The sequence below is a fragment of the Sciurus carolinensis genome, chromosome 6, assembly GCF_902686445.1.
Source record: "Sciurus carolinensis chromosome 6, mSciCar1.2, whole genome shotgun sequence".
Lineage (NCBI taxonomy): Eukaryota > Metazoa > Chordata > Mammalia > Rodentia > Sciuridae > Sciurus > Sciurus carolinensis.
Window position 1 is genome coordinate 66,376,214 of NC_062218.1, and position 22,721 is coordinate 66,398,934.

The 22,721-nt window shown below is 35.1% G+C and overlaps 1 protein-coding gene across 2 annotated transcripts in view; it reads left to right on the forward strand.

Moving 5' to 3' along the window:
* Msh3 (mutS homolog 3) overlaps window positions 1–22,139 on the forward strand; it is a 215,115-nt gene extending 192,976 nt beyond the window's left edge. For both annotated transcript variants that reach the window (XM_047555516.1, XM_047555515.1), the window contains exons 21-24: window positions 7,639–7,825; window positions 12,445–12,574; window positions 18,862–19,033; window positions 21,398–22,139. In XM_047555516.1, the coding sequence (XP_047411472.1) occupies window positions 7,639–7,825; window positions 12,445–12,574; window positions 18,862–19,033; window positions 21,398–21,509 (601 nt within the window). In that variant the 3' untranslated portion in view covers window positions 21,510–22,139. The remainder of the gene's footprint in view (window positions 1–7,638; window positions 7,826–12,444; window positions 12,575–18,861; window positions 19,034–21,397) is intronic.
* The last annotated feature ends 582 nt before the right edge of the window (window positions 22,140–22,721 follow it).

A 22,721-nucleotide genomic window follows, 5' to 3' on the forward strand; every position in this document is an offset into this window, starting at 1 on the left:
TTACTAGGGATTGGGAGAGAGGAAAGTGGGAAGTTATTTTTAGTGGATACAGAAATTCTGTTTGGGATGATGAAAAGTTATAGGAAAGGAGAGTGGTGGTGACTGCACGACATTGTGAATGTCTTTAACCCCACAGAGCTCTCTACACCTGAAAAATATCGTAATGGGAAATTTTATGTATGTTTTACCACTGTTTTTTAAAAAGCATCTGATGTCAAGGAATACTACTGCTTCCATTTAATGATTTTAAACTCCAAGTACTTATCATTAAATATGAAAAATCGGTTTTGCCTCTATTGTAGTATTTCTCCCTCATGCTAGCATTTTCCTTGCAAAAAAGCCCAGAGATAGTGATTTGAAGGGACAGAGGCCCACCCCATTTGCTCTGATTGAGAAATATATAGATCATGATCTCATGAAACAAATTCCTAATTACATCTTTATGAAAATGTTCTTGATTTTAGAAAATGACTCAACAAAGTAATAATTTCTTCTCTCCATTTATGTTTTATTAAGCTTTGTTGACCTATATAAGGGTTATAGGCGAGCAGGGGGTAGGGGGATTAGAAAGATTAGTCAGCCGCCACTCCTAAAAATATCAGTGATTTTTTTTTTCTTAATCACATAACTGTAACCTTCTGTCTGCTCAGAGCAAACTAACTCTAAGATGAATCCTAGAGAAAATATTTTCCATTTTTTACTACATTTGAATATATACATAGAGTAATTACATATATCCTAGAATTCCTTAAATTCTCAACGTCTTTTAACATTTAAAAAATTTCAGAATCATTGTCCAGTAATGTCTTGTGATTACTAACTTAATGTGAAACTATAACATCTTTTTTAAATTATTTAAAAATTTATCCTGCTCCATAATATTATTTTAGGCACTTTACTAAGACCCATAAAATATAGAAGAATGATAAGAGAGAATGGTTATCCAAAGAAGTTCTATCAAAGAGAAAATAAGGATAGAAACATAAGGTAAATGTCAGACTTCTATTTTCTGTTATAAGGTACTATTCAGTTTTCTAGTAACCAAACTAGGATAAGTAAACTATGAAGTTATTAAGAGGGAAGTTAACAGAAAATATTTTTATCAATAAACAATTCTCACAGTTGCCAATACATACTCCCCTGTAGCATTAGTGACTGGTTCATGAGCCAGCATTTCTGCAATGTGTGCTAGACATGTTGTTACCTTATCATCAGGTAACTGGGAAAAGTAGAGTTGTAATAGAAATTGTATTGAATCCTAAGGCAGTGGCTTTCAAATCATTCTATGTGATGCAGAGTGTTTCTTTGTAAAAATTTCATTTAAACAAAGGATTTAATCACAGCTAAAAAGATCTTTGAAAACCACTGGTCTAGTAATAGAATCAGGATCATTGCATAATAAAAATACACCCAAGATCCCCTGAAATCTGGCCTGGCCTTCTTAAGGACAGAAAACCTGTAATACCATGAGACATGGAGCACCTCAAAAAATCTCAGCCTGGGAATCGGAAGCTGTATTTATCTCCTCTATGCCACATATTAACCCTATCACCTTGGGAAAGTGACGTGACCTCTGAAATGTCTTCTGTCCAACCTCATCAGTAAAAATGATTACTAAGAACTTGGCCAGCACCAAGGCAGTTTTGAGTTTCAGTTTGCAAGTTCTTTGCCATTGGGCTTTTCCTTTCTGTTAAAGGAAAAGAAACCATTGAAGAAAGGAATGACCAAATTATTTGTAGCAAATATAGCATAGAAAGTAAAAATCAGAGGAAGTGTGGAGCCCTGTGGAGAGCAGTCCTCTTTTGTTGCTTACGTTCCCTAGATTAGGCAGTATTGTAGAAAGTTGTGATGAAAATAGATCCTTTGAGAAAAGGTGGCCAAGGGGCAGTCTGGACTATGATGCTAGGATTGTCAGAAGCATATTCAACTGATGGTCAGCAGTTTCAGAATCTGAAGAAGGGGCAGGATGGCATATGGGTGATCTGTTAGTCTTGCCAGTGAGGAAGGCTTTGAAGACATTAGCAAGGGAGTTTGGATAAGCAGAAGGATAAAAACAAAATAGGCAATAGCATTTAAAAAATTATACTTCATTTGCATGAGTTTGACTTTACCACGGACAGTGTGGGGTTCAGTAGGTCATTATGAAAAATTAAATTTGAAATAGCTTTTTAAAATACAGTTTTTAACTGAGTAGACATGAATACTATTAATTAAGGCTGTGTGCCAGTCTTCTACTTACTAAGTATCATATTATGGTAATAAGCTTTCCATGAAAGCATTAAAAAATACTTTTTAAATACCCCATTGAAATTGAGAATCTCTCATGTTTCTTAGGACTTGTAATTTTGGATTTTTAGACTAAACTCAGCAACAATATACAAGGATACCCTAATTTTTATGAAAGCAAAAAGGGAAATATAAATTTAAATCCTTTTGTCTCCTATAAATTTTCCCACAAATGATCAGAAGTTCTTTGTTAATTTAAAATTCAATGGTGGACATTCACTAAATTATTAACTGTTGAGTGAATTGGTGTTAAGTAAATTATAGTCTTGAAAACAAATAATTCATTTTAATGTGCTTTGAATATCTTATGTACAAGAAACTCTGCTTAGTATGTGAAGGAAATGCAAAGATAAATCATTCAGTTCTGTCTCAATACTTCTAGAAAGATGACAAGGAATAATCCCTTCTGGTCAGTTCTTTTAAGAAGGTGTCAGTAGCAAGCTACACAGAGGTAGCTTAAAGAAGACCAGGCTTCCATTTCACAGAAAGACCAGGGTGAAGATTATTCCAGGCCAACAGAATAACAAGGAAAAGCACAGATAAGGGGGTGTTCCATAAATTCTGGATATATAAAAAAATCATTGAACTTTATATACAGGATGGATTATAATGGTTTGTCAGTTATATCTTATAAAGCTATTATTTTTTTGACAGTAGGTACCATATGTCATGTGTAAGCATAATTGCCAAGACAAGACCATGGGATTCCAGTACACTGTAAAAGGAAGGAGATTGGAGAGTTTGGGGCCAGAACACACAGGAAGTCTTGAAAACCATGCAAGGAATTTTAGTTTTATTTCCCAAGGCATCAGGAAACCATTTGAAGTTTATAAGCATAGGAATCAATGTGACTCAGATTAATTTTAAAATATGAATCTGGCAGGGTGAAAAATAGATTAGCTGTTAGAGAAAGTGAGGGTAGAAAGAAAGAGTTAGGCTATTGGAATAGGTTAAACAAACAAAAAAAATTACAAAATACTGAAACAAGCATGGTACTGGAAGGAGAATGGAGACTGAGGGAGCAAGAAGAATAAACACCAAATTCTCATTTTCATATTTACAGTACAAACACGCTATGTTTTCTATGCTGTTAGTTTTCTGTGCTGTGTAACAGATTATCACAAATTTAGCATGGTAAACACACGCATTGGTCAAGATTCCCATGGTTCATGAGTCCAGACACAGGTAAGCCAGGGCCTGCAGTGGAGGTGTTGACCAAGCCTGGGTTCTCACCTATAGGCAGACCTGGAGGTGGACCCTCTTTCAAGCTCACTCAGGTTGTTGGTAGAATTCACCTCCCTGCAGTTGTAGGATTGAGGTCCCCATGTTAAAATATTCACCATTTTGTTTTACTTTGTGAGACTCTGTTTTGGGAACATTAACCCTTTGTCAGATGTGTTATTTTTTTCTCAGTTTATAGCTTACCTTCAAATTTTAAAAAATATTCAGTGTATAGTAATTTTTGTTTTATAATTATCTTTTTAATTTTTTATTGATTTTTTTAGTTATATATAACATTAGGATTCATTTTGACATAATTATAAAAGCATGGAATATTTTGTTCTAATTCAGGCCCAGTATTTGCCTTTTCTCCCCGCTCCTCCCACCCTATGTTCCCTTTTCTTTACTCTACTGATCTGTTTACTTAAATTAGTGCCTTATGGATAAACATAATGGTGAGATTCATTGTAATACACACACACACACAATAGTACGATTCACATATATGTATATATGTGTATATATATATATACACACACATACACACACACACACACACACACACACACACACACACTTACATATGAATGAAAGGTTAGATTCATTTTCAGTGCTTCCCTTATCTCAGTCCTCTTCCCTCCCCCTCAGTCCACTTCCTCTGCTCCACTGATCTTTTTTTTATTTTGATGGAATCCCCCCTTTTCTGTTTTTTCTTACTTTGGACTAGCTTCTGCATATCAGAGAAAGCATTCCACCTTTGACTTTCTGGATCTGCCTTATTTCACTTAGCATGAGTCTTCAGTTCCATCCATTTACCATCAAATGACATAATTTCATTCTTCTTTTGACTGAATAATACTCTATTGTGTATATATCACATCTTCTTGATCCATTCATCTGTTGCAGGGCACCTAGGTTGGTTCCATAACTAGACTGTTGTGAATTGTGCTGCTTTAAACATTGATGTGGCCACATTACTATAGTATGCTGATTTAGTTCTTTTGGATATATACTAAGGAATAGGATAGCTGGGTCATATTGTGTTTCCATTCCTAGTTTTTTGAGGAAATCAGAAAATTATTGCTTTCCAGAGTGGTTTCCTTAATTTTCAATCCCACCAACAATGTATGAGTGTACCCTTTTCCCCACATCTTTGCCAACACTTAATCTTATTTGTATTCTTAATAATTATCATTCTGACTAGAGTGAGATGAAATTTCAATATAGTTTTAATTTGCATTTGCCTAACTGCTAGAGATGTTGATCATTTTTTTCATATAATTGACCTTTTTTTTTTTTTCTTTTGAGAATTATCTCTGGTTCTTTTGCCCATTTATTGATTGGGTTATTTGGGTTTTTTTGTGTTAAATTCTTCTGTTCCTATTTTCTCTAATGTTTTAAACATAAATGGGTGCTGGACTTTGTCTAATGCTTTCTGTGAATCTATTGAGATAATCATGTGATTTTTGTTCTTAAGTCTATGTGGTGAATTGCATTTATTAATTTTCTTATGTTGAACCAATCTTGCATCCATGGGACGAAACCTTTGATGATGGTAACATGTTTTGTATGTGGTTTGCTCATAGATATATATTAGTGGGAGGGCATTGGAAATTGAACCCAGAGGCACTTTATCACTGAGCCACATCCCCAGCCCTTTTTATTTTTTATTTTGAGACAGAGTTTCACTAAGTTGCTTCAGGCTTTTGTTAAATTGCTGAGGCTGTCTTGGAATTTGCAGTCCTCCTATCTCAGCCTCTCAAGTCACTGGGATTACAAGCATATGCCACTATGTCTGACTGCTGTTATTTTAATATGATTTTTTGCATTTGTGTTTATCAAGGATATTGACTTACCTTTAACTTTTGTATTATGTTTTTTGCTAAACATATGTTTTGGTGCCACGTATATAAAACCATCTACTCACCTATCTAGAGATTAAATTTTATCTAACTAGCTTGGTATATTTGTAATTTCTATTTTTACATTAAATTTTATTTTGAGATATGGTTTCAGTAGGGACATATTTTTTTCCTGAAATAGCAAATCAACTATTATCTTTTTATTGATTTATCATTCATCCTTTCCTAATTCGAAAACTTTAATATATCAAACATTTTATATGTATATGTGTGTATCTGCCTAAGAATAACTTCCCCAGGATCATTATATAATTCCTGAAATTTCTAACTAAACTACCCTATTACTTTACTGTTTTTAGAAACACTTAAGAAGACTTAAATTTCCAGGAATTGAACTCAGGGGCACTTTACCACTGAGCCACGTCCCAGCCCTTTTTTATATTTTATTTAGAGACAGGGTTTTACTGAGTTGCTCAGGACCTTGTTAAGTTGTTGAGTATGGCTTCGAATTCGCAATCCTCCTGCCTCAGTGTTCTGAGCCACTGGGATTATAGGCATGTGCCTCTGCACCCAGCTGTATTAAAATCCTTTCCAGTGCTTACTTGTTTTGCCAATTCCTGGGAATTAAAGACTCATCAGAGCATTTTATTATGGATCGAATATTTTTTTGTCAGCTCACAACCTGGCAGAAATAAAGGCAAACAGTGACAAATAGGGATCAAATGTGATTCTGAAGAATACAGAGTTGTTTCAGAGAAAGGAAATTTTAATATACTTGCTTTATGGCAGGACTGAGACATTAGTAAACACTGAAAATCGAGGTAGTGCTGGAACTTTGAACAAGTATTTAGAATGTTCTTAACAGCATTTCAGAAATTGTTTTATATTTATTGATTTTAAAATGGGTAACACTGACAGTGAGTAAACACTTTTTATTAATTCCATCATAGACATAGTTAATTACAGTTCTAAAAGTAATCACTGGAGCAGTTCTAAGGCCCACTCATCTGTGGATATCACACTTTGTTTTGTCCTGCTGTTGTAGGGCTGTGACCACATAGCTGGTGAAAACTTGCTTTCACTATGAGTTGATTCAGAAATGAGAGGTACATTATGGTGCTGTAGGTCAGTTGCGAAGTATGTACTGTACTTACTGTGTGAACTATTAAAGCAATACAAAAATTGATAAGGAGATTTTGCCGAGAAAATAGTTCCCAGGATTCACACAAAGCTGGCTAGCAGGTCAAAAACTTGAATTCCAGGTTTTAAAATTAACTAATGACCTTAAAAGAGTATTACCTAATTATTTCTTATTCTTCTTTTCAGATTCTTTTTACACTTAATATGTGTTCTCCCAAAAGTGACTGTAAAACATTAACTCTGGTGCTCTAGAAGAAATTCCAGGGGTCCATAGTTGAATGAGTTAAAGAAGTACTATGAACTAGACCCTTCTTTAAGAAATAACAATGTGTAGTTGAATGTTAAAAGCTTTAAGAAGTCTAACTGGAAAGAAACCCTTAACATTTCTTGACATCTGTAGGAACTGTGTTCACATTGGGAACCTCTCTGAGCTGCTGTCCAAGGTTACTAAGCATCTATAATTCTAGTTCTAGTAAAAAGTTTTAACATATGTAAGTAGGTTATTTTGTATGTGGTCTTTAATTTGTAATAACAATGTGAAATTTTCTTAAAAAAAAAAAAACACTATTCAGGCTTGGTGGCATATGCCTGTAATCCAAGCGGCTTGGGAGGCTGAGGATCACAAGTTCAAATCCAGCCTCAGCAACTTAGCAAGGCCCTAACCAACTTAGTGAGACCATCTCTAAATAAAATAAATAAAATATTTTAAAAAAGGACTCAGTGGTTAAGTGTCTCTGGATTCAATCCCTGGTACCAAAATAAAAAGACCCACTAACCCTCACCCCCGCTTAATTGTACAGGATCCTACTGCTCATGGATTTTTAAGCATAGCAACAATGACTATCAAGACTTAGCTTTGGAATTATTTGTAGAAAAAAAAAGCAGGGTCAGAAGTTTCTTTCCATTCAATATTGCATTCCTTCCAAAATGTTCTTACAAGGTGCAGTTTGTTGTTAAGTACTGTTTACATCCAGTGTAGACTTTTTTGTTTAATATAATTTTAGCTGTTGTTGGCTCATATACCTTTATAGGTCCCTAGGGTTCTTTTTAAATTTATTCATAAAATAAATTTTGGCTTCCTAAAAAGAAAGTTCAGAGGAAAGTCAAGGTATTTTCATCTTACTTGTAGGATGGGTGCTGCAGACAATATATATAAAGGACGGAGTACATTTATGGAAGAATTGATTGACACAGCAGAAATAATCAGAAAAGCAACATCACAGTCCTTGGTTATCTTGGATGAACTGGGAAGAGGGACAAGTACCCATGATGGAATTGCCATTGCTTATGCCACCCTTGAGTATTTTATTAGAGATGTAAGTATGCTACATATGTTTTTAAATTAGTTTTTTACTAATATTATTTTCAGTTGACAAGTTATAATTGTGTACATTTTAATATTTTGATATATAGATGATGTGGATTAATTATATCAAGCTAACTAATATATCCATCACCTCCCTTCTTTGTGTATGTGTATGTGGTGAGATATTTGAAATTTAGTCTAATTATTTTGAAATATGTAATAAGTTATTATCAACTGTGATCATATACCTTCATGCATACCCTTTTTTACATGGATGCAGCATACTTTACAAAATTTTTTTCTTGATCTCCATCTTCAAATACACAAAATTACCTTTGTTATAATGGACCTATCCCTGTGATTGGTCATTCGAATGCTTTACTCTGAACTTAGACTGGCCCTAAATAAATTTCATAGTTGTTGGAAGCAAAATAAACCTGGTTTTAGGAGAAGGGTCTCCCTGGCAAGATTTTTACCCATAACTCTATCTTATTAGTGTTGGCAGACTAAATCAAGAGTAAGGACCACTCACTTCAGCCCATTCCTCAAGGAAAGACAAAAAGATAATTCCTTCTCTGTGAACTGTTTTTCACTGATGTCATAAAAGATCTCAGTGTAAGACCTTTGGTCTCATCTCTGTGTCTCTCTGTTTCAGTAAAATCACTCTTTCAGTGTATTCAGAGTGCATTTCTAAACATCTCAGTGTTCAGCTGTCCACCCCTGTCTTCTCTCCCTTTTTATTAGCTCTTTGTTCATTTTGATCTCTTTTTCTTTCTTCTTTCTACCACATGTCCCCTCTTCAGCCTCATCTCTTCTTCAGCTTTTCTTTTCCTGTTTTATCCTATATTTTCTTATTCTTTTGTCTCTCTTTCCCTTGTTTTCATTTTTCCTCTCTTCCTTAAATAACTGATAAAAACATATTTTCTTTCCAAACTAAAATTCCTCTTTCTTTTTTAAACTTTTGTGGCCCTCAGTTTTTGGTATATTTTTAAAGTTTACTTTCCCTTTTTTGTTTCCCCACAGAAGACCACTTTCCTTCAGTCCTTAAGGACTCCATTCTTTACACTGCTTTGTGCAGGTCATGGAGCAGCACCTGTGGGTCTTAATTGGGCTGGGGTGGTTTGACTGCACAGGACTGATTCCTTGTTACCCTGCTGTGAATGGCACAAGTCACACAATAACGTAGATGTGGGCCACATACATAGCAACCTTTCAGTCAGCCACCCACCACCCAGATGACGGTGATCCTATAAAATCATATTACCCAGTGACATCTTTGCCACCTTAGTTTGTGCATGTACACTTGATGATTTTCACAGACGGGACAGATTACCTCATGACACATTTCTCAGAACATATTCTCATCATTAAGCAATGTGTGACTGCAGTGTCGCATACAGCTTGGGAAGCACTGCGATGTCATAGACAATCACTGTGGAAATATCCCCGATGACTATGATCTCTACTGTGTATCACATGACAAACTTAGTGGTTTTGTCCTGGGGCATTCTCCCATTGCTTGCCATTTGTGCAGCAAATAGGCTGTACATGGCCATGGTCCTTTGGCATGACCATTGTTCCTTTTTTTGGGGGGGGGGTCATCCTAGAAGTGAAGATCCAAGAGAGACCCAGATTTTGTTTAAACATTTATTTAGATTATATAGATAACGATGACATTTTCCCCTTTAAAATAAATATTTTTTATTGTTCCTTTTAGAAATATTCTTATTTATTTGAAAAAAGTTGCAGCTCAGGAAGTTCCTTAATCATTATAAAAACTACATAAGTCCCATCAGTGCCACCAGTCCACATTTTAAACATTGATTTAAGAATCTTCAGGAACAAATTATGACAGAACTGAACTTGGCACCCTCAAATTGGATTTCATGGTTTCTGCTAGATAGTAGTGTGTTAGTAAGTATGACTACGTTATAAATCATGCCCTCAAACTTAATGTTATAAAAGGATTCTCCAGGAACAGAAGACTTAACCATATTTAAAAAACATAGACATTATTTCTTAGAGAAGTTTTAGTTTCACAGAAAAATTGAAAGGAGATTGACACAGAGATGTCACATATACCCGCTGCCCCTAGCCTTGCACAGCCTCAACTATTATCAATACCCCCACCAGAGCAGTCTATTTGTTACAATTGATGAACTTACATTTACATGTCAGTATCACCCAAAGACCACAGTTTACTTTAGGGTTCATTCTTGGGGTTGTACCTTTTATGGGTTTGGTCAAATGTGTAAAGAAATATATTCACCATTTTAGTATCAGATTATTTTCACTGCTCTAAAAATCCTTGTTGCTTTGCCTTTTCATTCCCCTCTCCCCAGAACCCAGGAAACCATTATTTATTTTATCTTTGTACTTTTGCCTTTTCAGAATGCCATGTACTTGGAATCTTACAGCGTATAACCTTTGCAGCCTGGCTTCTTTCACTTAATAATATGCATATAAGTTTCCTCTGCATCTTTTCCTGTCTTGGTAGCTCATTCCTTTCTTAGTGCCAACTACTATTCCATTGTCTGGGTTTACCATAATTTATTTATCCATTCATCTACTGATGTATATCTCAGTTGCTTCTAATTTTTGGCAATTATGGATAAAGACTCTATAAACATTTGTTTGCCTATTTTTGTGTAGACTTAAGTTTTCAACTCCTTTGAGTAAATACTGAGGAGCACAATTGCTGGATTCTATGGTAAGAGTATGTTTGTTCTGTAGGAGACTGCTAGTTAGTCTTCCAAAGACCCTATACCATTTTTTGGTTCCTTTAGCAAAAAATAACATTCCTATTTTTCTGCATCCTGGGCAGCATTTGGTATTGTCAGTGTTCTAATTTTGGCTATTCTTAAAATGTTTGGTGGTATTTCATTGTTTTAATTGGTATTTTTTCCTATCCATATTGCTATCTGTATATAGTCTTTGGTAAGGTGTCTGTTAAGGTATTTAGCCCATATTTTACCCAGATTTTTTGTTTTTATGTTGTTGAAACAGCATGAAAACTGTTTCAGGATGACAGGTCTTTTATCAGTTGTGTCTTTTGCAAGTATTTTCTCCCAGTCTGCCATGTTGTCTTTTACAGAGCAGAATATTTTAATTTTAATGAAGTCTAGCTTTTCAGTTCTTTGCTTCATGAATCATGCTTTGCTGTTTTAGGTAAAAAGTTATTTATTGCTGAGCCCAATCTAGACTTTTTCTCCTATGTTATCTTCTAGGAGTTTTATAGTTTTGTGTTTTTCATGTAGGTCTTTGATCGATTTTGAGTTAATTTTTGTGTAATATCTGTGTCTTGGTTCATTTTTTGCATGTAGATGTCCAATTTTTCCAGCATCATTTGTTGAAGAGTATCCTTGTTCCATTGTGTTGTCTTTACCACTCTCTCAAAGATCAGTTGGCTCTATTCATGTGGGTTGATTATGTTTCATTGACCTATTTAATTTTTTTCACTTAAACTACAATATTTTTTTTACACAGTAACTTTATTTTATTTATTTATTTTTTTTGCAGTGCTAACATGTGTGCCTTACACATACTAGACAAGTATCTACCACTGAGCTACAAACCCAGCCCTACTACAATGTTTTGATTACTGTAGCTTTATAGTAAATCTTGAAGTTGAGTGGCATCAGTCTTCCAGCTTTGTTCTTTAGTACTAGGTTTTCCAGCTTCTTTTGCCTCTCCATGTAGTCTTTAGAAATAATTTACTGATAACCACAAAATATCTTGCCCAAATTTTGTTTGATGTTGCATTAAATCTCTGGATCAAGTTGTGAAGAATTGACATCTTGATGGTATTAGATGTGATTTACCACATTCCTATCCATGAATGTGATTTATCTTCTACTTATCTAGCTCTTCTTTTTTTTTATTTCATTGGAGTTATATTGTTTTGTCACATAAATCTCATACATATTTTGTTAGATTTTTACCCAAGTATTTAATTTTGAGAGTGCTAATATAAATGGTATATTTTTCATTTTTAAAAATTTACTTCTTCATTGCTGATATTTAGGAAAGCAGTTGTCTTTTTGTATATAAACACATACTGCCTCTTTGCTATAATCACTTATTAGTGTTAATGTCATAAAAGACAATAAAGGATGGAGAAGAACATTATTGGGACATTTAGGGGAAAATATGAACTAGGTATTTTATAATAATAAATTTCTTGAGTGTAATAATTTTATTCTGGTTATATATAAAACTTTTTGTTCTTAGAAGATGAAAGTAAGTTTTTAGGAATCATGTCTGCAACTAATTCTCAAAGGTACAGGAAAAAGTGTATGTGTGTTTACATTAGGGAGAAAGAAAGTAAGGGAATATGATAAAATATTACCTGTTGGTTGCATTTTTTGTTTTTTTATATTTTTTAATTTTATTTGTTCTAATTAGTTGCACATGACAGTAGAATGCATTTATACATTTTGATAAACCATACATATATGGAGTATAATCTCTCATTTTTCTGATTATACATATTGCAGGATAAAGAGTATATTGTACTTTCTTGCAATTTTTATGAAGATTTGGAATTTTTCCATAAAGTGTTAAAGAAAAGTTTTATTAAAGTAAAGTTTAAAAATAAAATAACACTTACTATATGTCTTATTGCCCTAGGTGAAATCCTTAACCCTGTTTGTCACCCATTATCCACCAGTTTGTGAACTAGAAAAAAGTTATGCACAACAGGTGGGGAATTACCACATGGGATTCTTGGTCAGTGAGGATGAAAGCAAACAAGATCCAGGTATGAGATATTCCTGTGGTAGGTACAAGTAAAATATTGGTTATCAAATAACTCAGGTTTTAGAAGAACATGAACTTACTGCTTATTAATAATGAAAGCAATGAATGTTAGTTATAAATAGCATTTGTCCAGATTCATTTGCTCTAAGCTTTGGGTCAAGCAAAGTGTACATTTATTTATTTATGTATTTATGCATGTATGTATGTATTATCTCTGATTCCTTCTGTGGTCCTCCTCATCTGGTTTGAAGTGGCAACTTTTTTTCCATATGAAATGGGTAAAGGTAGAGGTGACATTAAGGTTCCTCTTCATTCCTTACATTCTTAGATGATTCTTACCATCCCAGGAAAGATGCCTTGATAGTCAAGTGCAGAGTATTATTAGTCGTCTTCAAAAATGCCCTGTATTTCCCCCAAACTATTAATGTTAATTACTTACTAAGGACTGTCTCATATACTGGACATATATGTTATCTTTTTATAAGAAAACTGAATCTCATTCAGGTAAAGTAGCTTGCCCGTGTCAGCCACATACCTGGGGGACTAAACTGAGCATAGAATCCATGTTTTCTGCTTCCAGGTCCTCTTCACTTCTATTCTACTAGATCCACAATGAGGATCTGCAATATCTTTCCTGAACTTTATTGCTACTGTCACAGAAATGAGACATTTTATCAAAAAGAACACCATTGGCCAGTAGAAATAAATTCAAGTTCCTTAAGTAATCTAGTAGGCTTTAACATATATATATATATATATATTTTTTTTTTTTTTTTCTTTTCCCCTATTCAGTAGTAGTTTTTTTAAGCTACTAGCCTGTGGTGCTTTGCAAAATTAGGGAATTATAATGGATTTTCCATTATCCAAGACATTCCAGAGTCCAAATTTTATTTTGGAAAATAAGAACAAACCTGAAAAAGAAATCAGGCAGCTGGCCCAAATAAAGCAAAGTACTGGACCTAAGATAAATTTAATGTTAGACAGTTCCTGCCTTTTACCACCAGGCAGTCTTGAAAAACACATCATAAATTCTCTCATGGAAGTAGTTTCATATCTATTAATCTGCATCCAATGTGACAGAAGACGATTTATAAGCTAAAGCCCATGAGACAAATAAAATAAAGTTCACCAGCAGGGAAGAGGCAAAATCAGTGCCACTGAGCATTCGATGTGAACTGACTGCTAACCCAGAGCATTATCCCTTCCCCTTAAGTGTTCTGGCATTTTATTTTATTGATTTAAAAGTTTATCCATGAGCATAATTCTTAAAATGAAATGATGATAAAGGCTTCTGCTAACAAGTTTCTGGCCCTTCACTCTATTCCCCTCCCAATCCCAGGTCCAAGGCCCTTTGAACTCATTCCTCCATTTCTGTCAGATTTCTAAATAATACGCATGTTTCCTATCCCTTGTTCCATCAGCTTAACACATGATGGCCCTTTCATTGTGTTAGTTGGGACTTCAGCCTTCCCTTCCTCTGACCTCCCAATATAGTCGTTCATATTTTTTCTGTTTCATTCATGTTTGTTGTTTTTAACTGTTATTGCAGTAGATATATTGCCTACTGATGAGCCAAGTATGGAGACAGGTACATTTACTTAAATTGCTTCTATTTTCTTAAAGATAAGAATTGCTTCATTTTTATTTATGCATTTTGTTCTGTTCTTTGAGTTTGTAGCTAAATCTTCCTTTACTCTCCAAGAGCTTTGTAAAATGTCTCTCTAGCCATTTTCCCATGTAATTCAATGTATTTTTCCCCACTTGGTCCTTTCCGGTGGAGCCCTTTGTCCTCCTGTGCATTTGAACTAGTTGCTTCCAGGGTCTGCTGCAGAGCACTGTCCTGAGGCTGCCTTTGTGGTGTCCTGGGAGTTCTCTTATCCTCCCTTCTATGCATTTGATTGCAAGTAACAACATAGTTGGACACGTAGTGGCTCAAACAAAAGATGATACTGTATGTAATCTCACATTACAGGATCCTTTGAGGAACATGGGACCTCAGCTCCTCCTCTTTGCAGTGCTCCAGGCTGTCTTCCCACCTGGCTTACTCCATCATCAGACTAGCGGCAAGATGGCTGCATTCTTTCAGGCATCTCATCCAGAATTGACCGTGTCCACCAAAAGAAAAGGGGCTAGCATTTTCCCTGACTCCTTATTTTATCTTATTATCTTACTTTTTTAATTTTTAAATTTTATTTAATTTAAATTTAGTTGTATTTTATTTGATGTTCTAGGAATTAAACCCAGGGCCTTGTGCATGCTAAGCACCCGCTCTGCCACTGAGTTATACCAACAGCCCCTCCTGTGACTCTTAGGAATGAGGGAGCTTTTTCTGAGATGCCTTCTAATTATCTCATGATTGTCCCATCCTATTTTCAGAATTGAATCACATCCTCATTGTTTTCTTTTTGTTTTTGTTTTGTTGTTGTTGTTGTTGTTTATACTGGGGATTAAACCCAGGGACACTCTCCCATTGAGCTAGACCCCTATCCCTTTTTATTTTTTGTTTTGAGGCAGGATCTTCCTAAATAGCTGAGGCTGAAATTTTTGATCCTCCTTTCTCATCCTCCCAAAGTTGCTGGGATTATAGGCACATGCTACCACACCAGGATACATCTTCATTTTTTTAAAATTTTATTTTATTGGTTCTTCTTAGTTATTATGACAGTAGAATCCATTTTGATAAAATTATACAAGCATAGGATTTATCTTATTCTAATTAGGACCCCTTTCTTTTGGGTGGGCATTATGGTGGGGTTCATTTAGATAATTTCATATGTGCATATATCAAAATTATGTTAGATTTATTCTGCTGTCTTTCCTATTCTTAAGCCAGTCCTTATAAGTGAGAATTTTAGGAATGACTTTGATTTGCCTAGATTAATCAGGATCAACGTTTGGAGCTGGATATGAGGACATTATTCCCTGAGTTAAATGGTCAGAGAGCTGATTCCTTACACTAATATCAGGCTTTTTTTTTTTTTTTTTTTTAGAGTTGGAATTGATTTTAGGTAGGCCTCTGCTGACATCAACTAAACAAGTTAAAATTTTTAAGACTTTGCATGAATGAAAATGTCTCCATGGTACCTTCATATTTGATTTTCATTGAGCTAGGGTAAAACGAGGTTGAAAGTAATTTTCACTCAGAATTTTGAAGATTGAACCATTGTTCACTTCCAGTATTGTTCCTGGCTGTATCCACACTTCATCTGTTAACCCTAACATAATTCTTCTTCTAAGTTAGAGGTCCTTGCATAAATCATCAGAAAAATCCCCAAAGATCTTTTAGCTGGCTTCTAAGATGGTCCCTGTTTCCATTGATGTGGTAGAGAAAGCAATGGACCAGCCATCAGGAAAGCTGTGTTTTTGTCTATTGCAATGTATAAAATCTTAGACAAGTTAGCTAACTTTATCTGTCTCTAAATTTTTATGAATCTATCCTAAAAGTGACTTCAGGAATTATTTGATCAGCACACATCTTTTTAATAACTTATAAGGAAGTTTGGCTTCAAAATGAATTTTCCTTTTTTCTTATAATAAGCAGAAACATGAATTATTATATTCACTGACTCCATAAAGTACCAAATCAATTTTCAAAATATCCACTTAAGAAAGGATCATAGCTCATAAGTTAAGTCCTCACCAAGAACTTCCATCGTGAGTCTATAAAGAAATGAGTTGTTTTTATTTATCTTCTCTCCCACTGACTCCCTGTGCCTCTGTATCTCTATCCTACACACACACACCTCCACACAAAGAGGATAAAGGAGTCTTGAGGCAAAACATAACCAAAAGTGATCCCCCAACTGATTAAAAGTGGCCACATTCTTTACCTGGAAGGTATGAGAACTACAATAGTTAACACTATGTTGGACAGCTTATGGTGACATACTCAGTCTCAGTTTTTGCTGAGGTGCTGAGGTATGTGAAGGAAGGCATTAAGGCAGTATAATACATTATGTAATTTGGCTCTGGTTTATAGCTATTTTATAATTTTGTGTGTGTGTGCATGCACGCACATGTTTAGAGGTGAAATAGTTTTTGGGTAGGCCACTGGTGACATCAACTATATAAGGTAAAATTTTTGAGACGGCATGAATGAAAATGTCTCCATTATACCTTCATATTTGATTTATAATTCAGCTAGGACTAGAACTTGAGGTTGAAAGTCATTTTCACTCAGAATTTTGAAGGATCACACCAAAAAAAAAAATTTGCTTTTCACTGCTGTTCACTCTTCGTCTTGTGAGCATCAAAGAGAAACAGAATCATCCAGGTTTGCAGACACCGGTTTCTGCATACATGTGTCTTCCCTAATCTATCCCCACCCACTTCCTCACCTGTTCTTCATGTTCCTTAAATTTATTTGAGGCAAATGGTATTTTTAGTGGTTTGTAATGCATGTTGTAGTCTGTGTACTCCTGAGCACATCGGTATTCTTTTCAACTCCCACTTCTAGCAACTACTTTTAGGAAGCTATTATTTGTCTGTTGCTGAGTTCTTGGAGGAGGATAAGGAAAATTCCATTGTATTTTTTCACTGTGTGTTCAGTCTTTTTTTTTTTTTAATCTTTCAATGATGAAAAAGTAAAAGCATACACATTTGATAAATGAAGTAAGAAAAATCTCTTGATAAGCTTACAATATGTGTTAGGATCACAAAATCATTGTAAATTGGGTCCACTTTGGACATTTTTGCAACACAGTACAATTATATTGAATTTTTTTAAGAAAAACTGCATAATCCTGAGGTACTTTGTTTAACAAAGATTAAACTGTGTACAGTTTTATTTTCATATTATTAGACTTCATTATATCCTAATTCTTTAAAAGTTTTACATTTATGCATATGTATTTGTATAACAGATTGGGTTCCCTAGGAATCAAACTCTGAGGTTTACATTAGGAAGTTTATTGGAGAATGCCCTTGTGATCAACCCAGAGGGCAGGACTGAGCAGTATTAGGCTGGGTTGGGTCATAGTCTTCAGTAAACTCTGCAGAGATCTCCGAGGCTGGGATGGTCCTTCAGAGTTACCTCATCTTGGACACAGTGGGGCAGGGCCTTTATATACTTCTTTAGTTAGCATTATTAGTTTGAAGTAATTTCAAACAATATGCAATAAATAATGAAGTAACTTAAAACAACAAAACACATTTATTATCTCTTAATTTTCATGGTCAGGAATCCAAGGACAATTTAACCAAGCACCTCTGAGGTTTCTCAGAAGGCTACATCAAGGTACAAGGTCAGGGCAGCAGTCACTGGCAGCCTTGACTAAGGTAACTGACTTTCCAGCCCACTCCTATTGGCAAACTTCAGAATGCAGAAGACACTCCTAGCTCACCCACATGGCAGCTGGTAGTCCCTCACTGACTATTGAGGAGAATAGTTTCCATGTGAGCTTCTTCATAGGGTAACTTACAACATAGCAACTGGCTTTCCTCAAAGAAAGCAAGAAAGTAAGAGTGACCAAGACAGAGGGCACAGTCTTATGCAACCTAATTTCTGAAGTGACCTCCTATTGCTATTTTCATATTCTGTTTATTAGAAGTGAGTCAGTGGGTTTAGCCCACATTTGAAGAGAGAGACATGAACAGGGCATGAACACTAGGAGGCAGGAATCTTTGGTGGCCCTGTTAGAGGCTACATGCCAACCCCTATAGCAACAGTCATTGGATGCCCACTGCCTCAAGAAAGGGGTGCGCCCCTGGGCGAGGCAGCTCTCTTCAGCTGCAGTCATTCCCCTACAGAGGACCCAAAGCTGAGGGTTGCAGGCTAACCGTCTTCCTGATAGCTGGGGCATAAATCTTTCAGTCCTCAGTGGGATTTAGGCAGTACTGAACAGGCTCCACTTCAGTATCTATGACTCTTCATTAATCAGAATATTTAATAAACCGAAATTTCTCATTCTTGTTATATAGACTATGCAACATGAAATATTTATCTGTTTTAAAAGGAGAAAGAAATTATATTGTATCATTTATCAAAACCATTTAGAAGTTGAGTTAAAATTTTGCAACAAATAATTGTTAAAACTGTTTTAAGTGCATAAAGATCTTAAATGCAAAAACAGTTTCAAAACAGTATTTACCCTTTTTCTAGGTATGTAAAATTGATTGTAGTACCTGGTAAGTGGCTAGGAACAATAGATTTCTTTTTCAGATTGTAAATTTTAATAGAATACAATTATAAGAACTTAAATGTCTTCTTTTGTCTCCTAATGTATTTCAGCTTTCTGGTGTGGTTTCAATCCCCCATTGTTTTGTTCTGTTTTGATTTTTTTCCCATAGGTGAAGAAGAACAAATGCCTGATTTTGTCACTTTTCTTTATCAAATAACCAGAGGAATAGCAGCAAGGAGTTATGGACTGAATGTGGCTAAACTAGCAGATGTTCCTGGAGAAATTTTAAAGAAAGCAGCTTATAAGTCAAAAGAACTTGAAGGATTAGTAAATGTGAAAAGGTCAGAATATTTGTGCTGCAGTTTTTGGTTTATAATGCAACTTTCCAAGTTGTCCAAAGGAAAGGGTTGTCCTATAAATGAACATGAGATCTGCTTTTAAGCACATCTTCAAAGATTCTGAAACATTTAATTACAGTGAAGTGAATGCAGTTCTTGGCAAAGCTCAGGTAGATTCAGTTCATGTTTATCATTTTCAGTCCATCTTTATTGATCAATCAGATCTTGATTAAGCTGCAAAATTGTTTTTCAAGTCGTTTTCCTAAAGAATTAGGTTAACTCTATATATGACAGCATATTAGCTGCTGAAAGCATTCATTTATATATAGTTACTAAAAGAAACTTCAATATTTAGAACCACAGAGGACTTCTTTTATTCATAGATTTCATTCAGATATGTAATGATTACATTTAAAAATTAAGAGTTTTATCAGAATATGAATGAAAATAATAGTATTATGTGCTCATGGACTCATAGTATCCACATTTCACTTGTTTTGGGAATTGTGTGTGACCAGTGTTTCATTGTAAACTGACTTTTGTCACCTAAAATGCTTATGTGAATGGTTTCCACCTTTTTTACCCCTGATACTCAGCTAGTATATGGTCAGTGTATAAGTTAATCTTAATATGTACTTGAAATACACTTCAGAATGAAGATAGTCCTAAGAAAACATGATTTTAGTAAATAGTATATTATAGCCTTCCATATCCTAAATATATAAATTGCAAAACAATATAAGTTCCCCATCCTCCTGCTCCTGTGCTCCTGCTCTGCCTGGAGAGAGTGATCTGCTAAGGGACAGGACAGTACTGCCTTGGTTGATAGCCACATGACCTTGAGTGAGCAAGATTATTGCTCAAATAGAATGTCTTAACTGACCTCCAGTGGTCCCTGTGTTAATTAATTAATTAATTATGGAACTTATTACTAAATTTCATTATTGAACTATTAATATCTGCATTATTAGTTGAAAATTCAAGAGCAGTTGCTAACTGAAGTGGAGTTGTGCAGTGCAGTCAGCTTCTCTCTCCATTTCCGTCCACTGGTTCTGCCTTGAATTGCATACCTTGTAATGGTGTGAGGGGTGCATTGACCAAGTCCAGAGGGCTGGAATGCTGCAGCCTCCTCTGTTGACACTCTCTTCTAGATCATTCCCACAGTGCCAGATCAAAAGTAAAGTGGCATAATTGGTTTCAATCAATTTCTGTTACAAGGCAAATTAATGTAAAAGTTTTTCAGATAGAAAATTATCTATGAGAATTTAAAAATAAACTTAGTCTTTAATCCTTTGCAAATTCTAAATCCTTTCTTATCTTCATTGTTTTTTCCCTAAAGAATGCTGTACTACAAAGGTTACATATACAAACTGGCAATATTTAGTTTATATTTATTGCTTCTACATAGCCTATAAGGCAAAAGCAAGAAAATGCACAGATTGCTTATAAATATTTTCACTCCTCTGACTAGTATGTGGCATTTTAAAATTTATGAAGTTATCTTGACAAGTGAGAGAATTACTAAAAGAGGTTGCATTGAGATAAATCTGATAAATTATCTGGACACTGTATGTATCCTTTTGCTAGAAGTATTTCACATCAGTTCCCTTGGTCAGATCAAAAAAACAAGCCAAATTTTGTGCCTTCCTGTGGATTTGTTACAACAGCTAATATTTATTGAATGGTTACTGTGTGCAGAAACATGTGTGAACAGTCATTTGCAGCAGCCTGAACACTCGTTACTGTTCTTACCACTTTACATGCATTAACTCACTTAAACCCTGTGACAACCTTGTGAGTTGGGTACTATTGTTATCTTTATGTTATAGTTCAGGGAAAGAGGCCAAGTGAGGGTAAGACATTGATACAGGGTCACACACCTGGTTGGAAGTGGGGCGGTAATTTGAACTCAGAATATCCAGCTCCATACCCTGAATACTTAACTGGGTTGCTGTTCTGCAAGAAAAATGTAAGTCTCTGTGATGCTGGCATTTTCATCTTTCATTAGCCAGTTTTATTTTATTAAATCAATTTCACTTTTCATCGGAGGAACACTCAGCAGGAGTGCTTTTGTCTTCAGATACAGATAGACACACACATAGCCCCCCTCTGGCAGTTAGGAGGGGAGGAAGTCACACTGTCCCTCTCTGCAGGCAGGGATTTTAGAAGGTCTAATGGAGGCAGCAGTGGTAATCAATAACTTCAGTCTCTTATTACAGCAGCAGCTCTGCGAGGTTGATGCTGTCACAGCTTCCTAACATAGAGCCTGCTTGGTATTCTAATGGCATAGGTTTTTCTTAGCTTTCCACGAGATGTATTGTCCCCAACAATTTCATTTCTAAATTAAGTATGTTATTTTTTCTCCAGGAAAAGGCTAAAGTATTTTGCAAAATTATGGACGACGCATAATGCAAAAGACCTGCAACAGTGGACAGATGAGTTTGAAATGGATGAAATACAGACCTCTCTTCCTGATTAAAATGAAGACTACTTTTTGAACAAAAAAGAAGAATTAAAAATACCAACTATACAAAATAACTTTCCAGTAACAGCTCATCTTTGTGTGACATATAAGCATAGAATCATGACCATGGCATATTCCCTTGGGAAGCAGACTTCTTCCTCTTGTAAAGAAGGTGTTTTTCAGGTTTCTGTCCCACTGCATCTTCGAAGGAGAAACACTTTTTAATATTAAGGCTTCCAAATGTAATTAGAAAATTCCCTGAAAATTGAAGTTTCACATAAAATCAAAACCTTCCAAATAAAGCCTACAGTGGTTGAACTCAATACATGAACATTTGGGGAGTGATATAAAATTTTAATTCATATTTTTAGTTGTTTAATTTCAGACAGTTGGCAACAGTGTAAATCAGGAATCTACCATTCTATTTGAACTAAAATAACTTTATAATACTACCAGTTTATTCACCATGAACTTAAGAAGTTTTGATAAGAAACAGAACTACTAAGCTTTTAGAAACTAGTGCACAGAGCACAGGAAGTATAAGAACATATGAAATTTAAAGAGTTAAACGTAGTTTTAACATTGTTGGATGAAATTATTTTGTCATTGATTCAAGTAATAAATGTTTAATGAATACTTGTTATAGATCATGGTATGTCCTGTTGAATGCAGATATTGTGCAGTTGTCATTTTTTAGATTTAACGTGAAACCAAAGCAATATTTAGAAGTGAACTTGATTATATTGCTTATCATTGTTCTGTTAACCAATATAACACATGTGTGAGCTCCCTAGTGTTGAACCCTATAGCTTTGTTGATTCACAGTGCACTCCCTCCCTGCCAGATTAGGGTGACACGTGCTCAACTATGTCCCTGAGTTTTTTTCAGCGCTTACAATCTGGCTTCTCATATCCATGTGTTCTTTTGGTTTCTAAAAAGGTAATTTGCGTAAAGGCCCTCCATACTATTTCCCACCCATTCGTTATTCCTGCTCAGTTAAATTTCTTCCCCACGTTTGATGAGCATATCTCTAACTGCTAGATTGTTAACAACAGTGATCCTAACAGAGACCACAGACTCAGGAGTCAGTGCAGTGCCCCTAAGCTGGTGAGAGTTTTGTTGCCTCCTTTTAGGCACTCTCACTTTAACTCTTCCGATTCCCAACCTTTTTGAGTCAGGGAATGCTGTTCCTTGGTTGGCTCTACCACCCCTCCAGAAGTACTAATA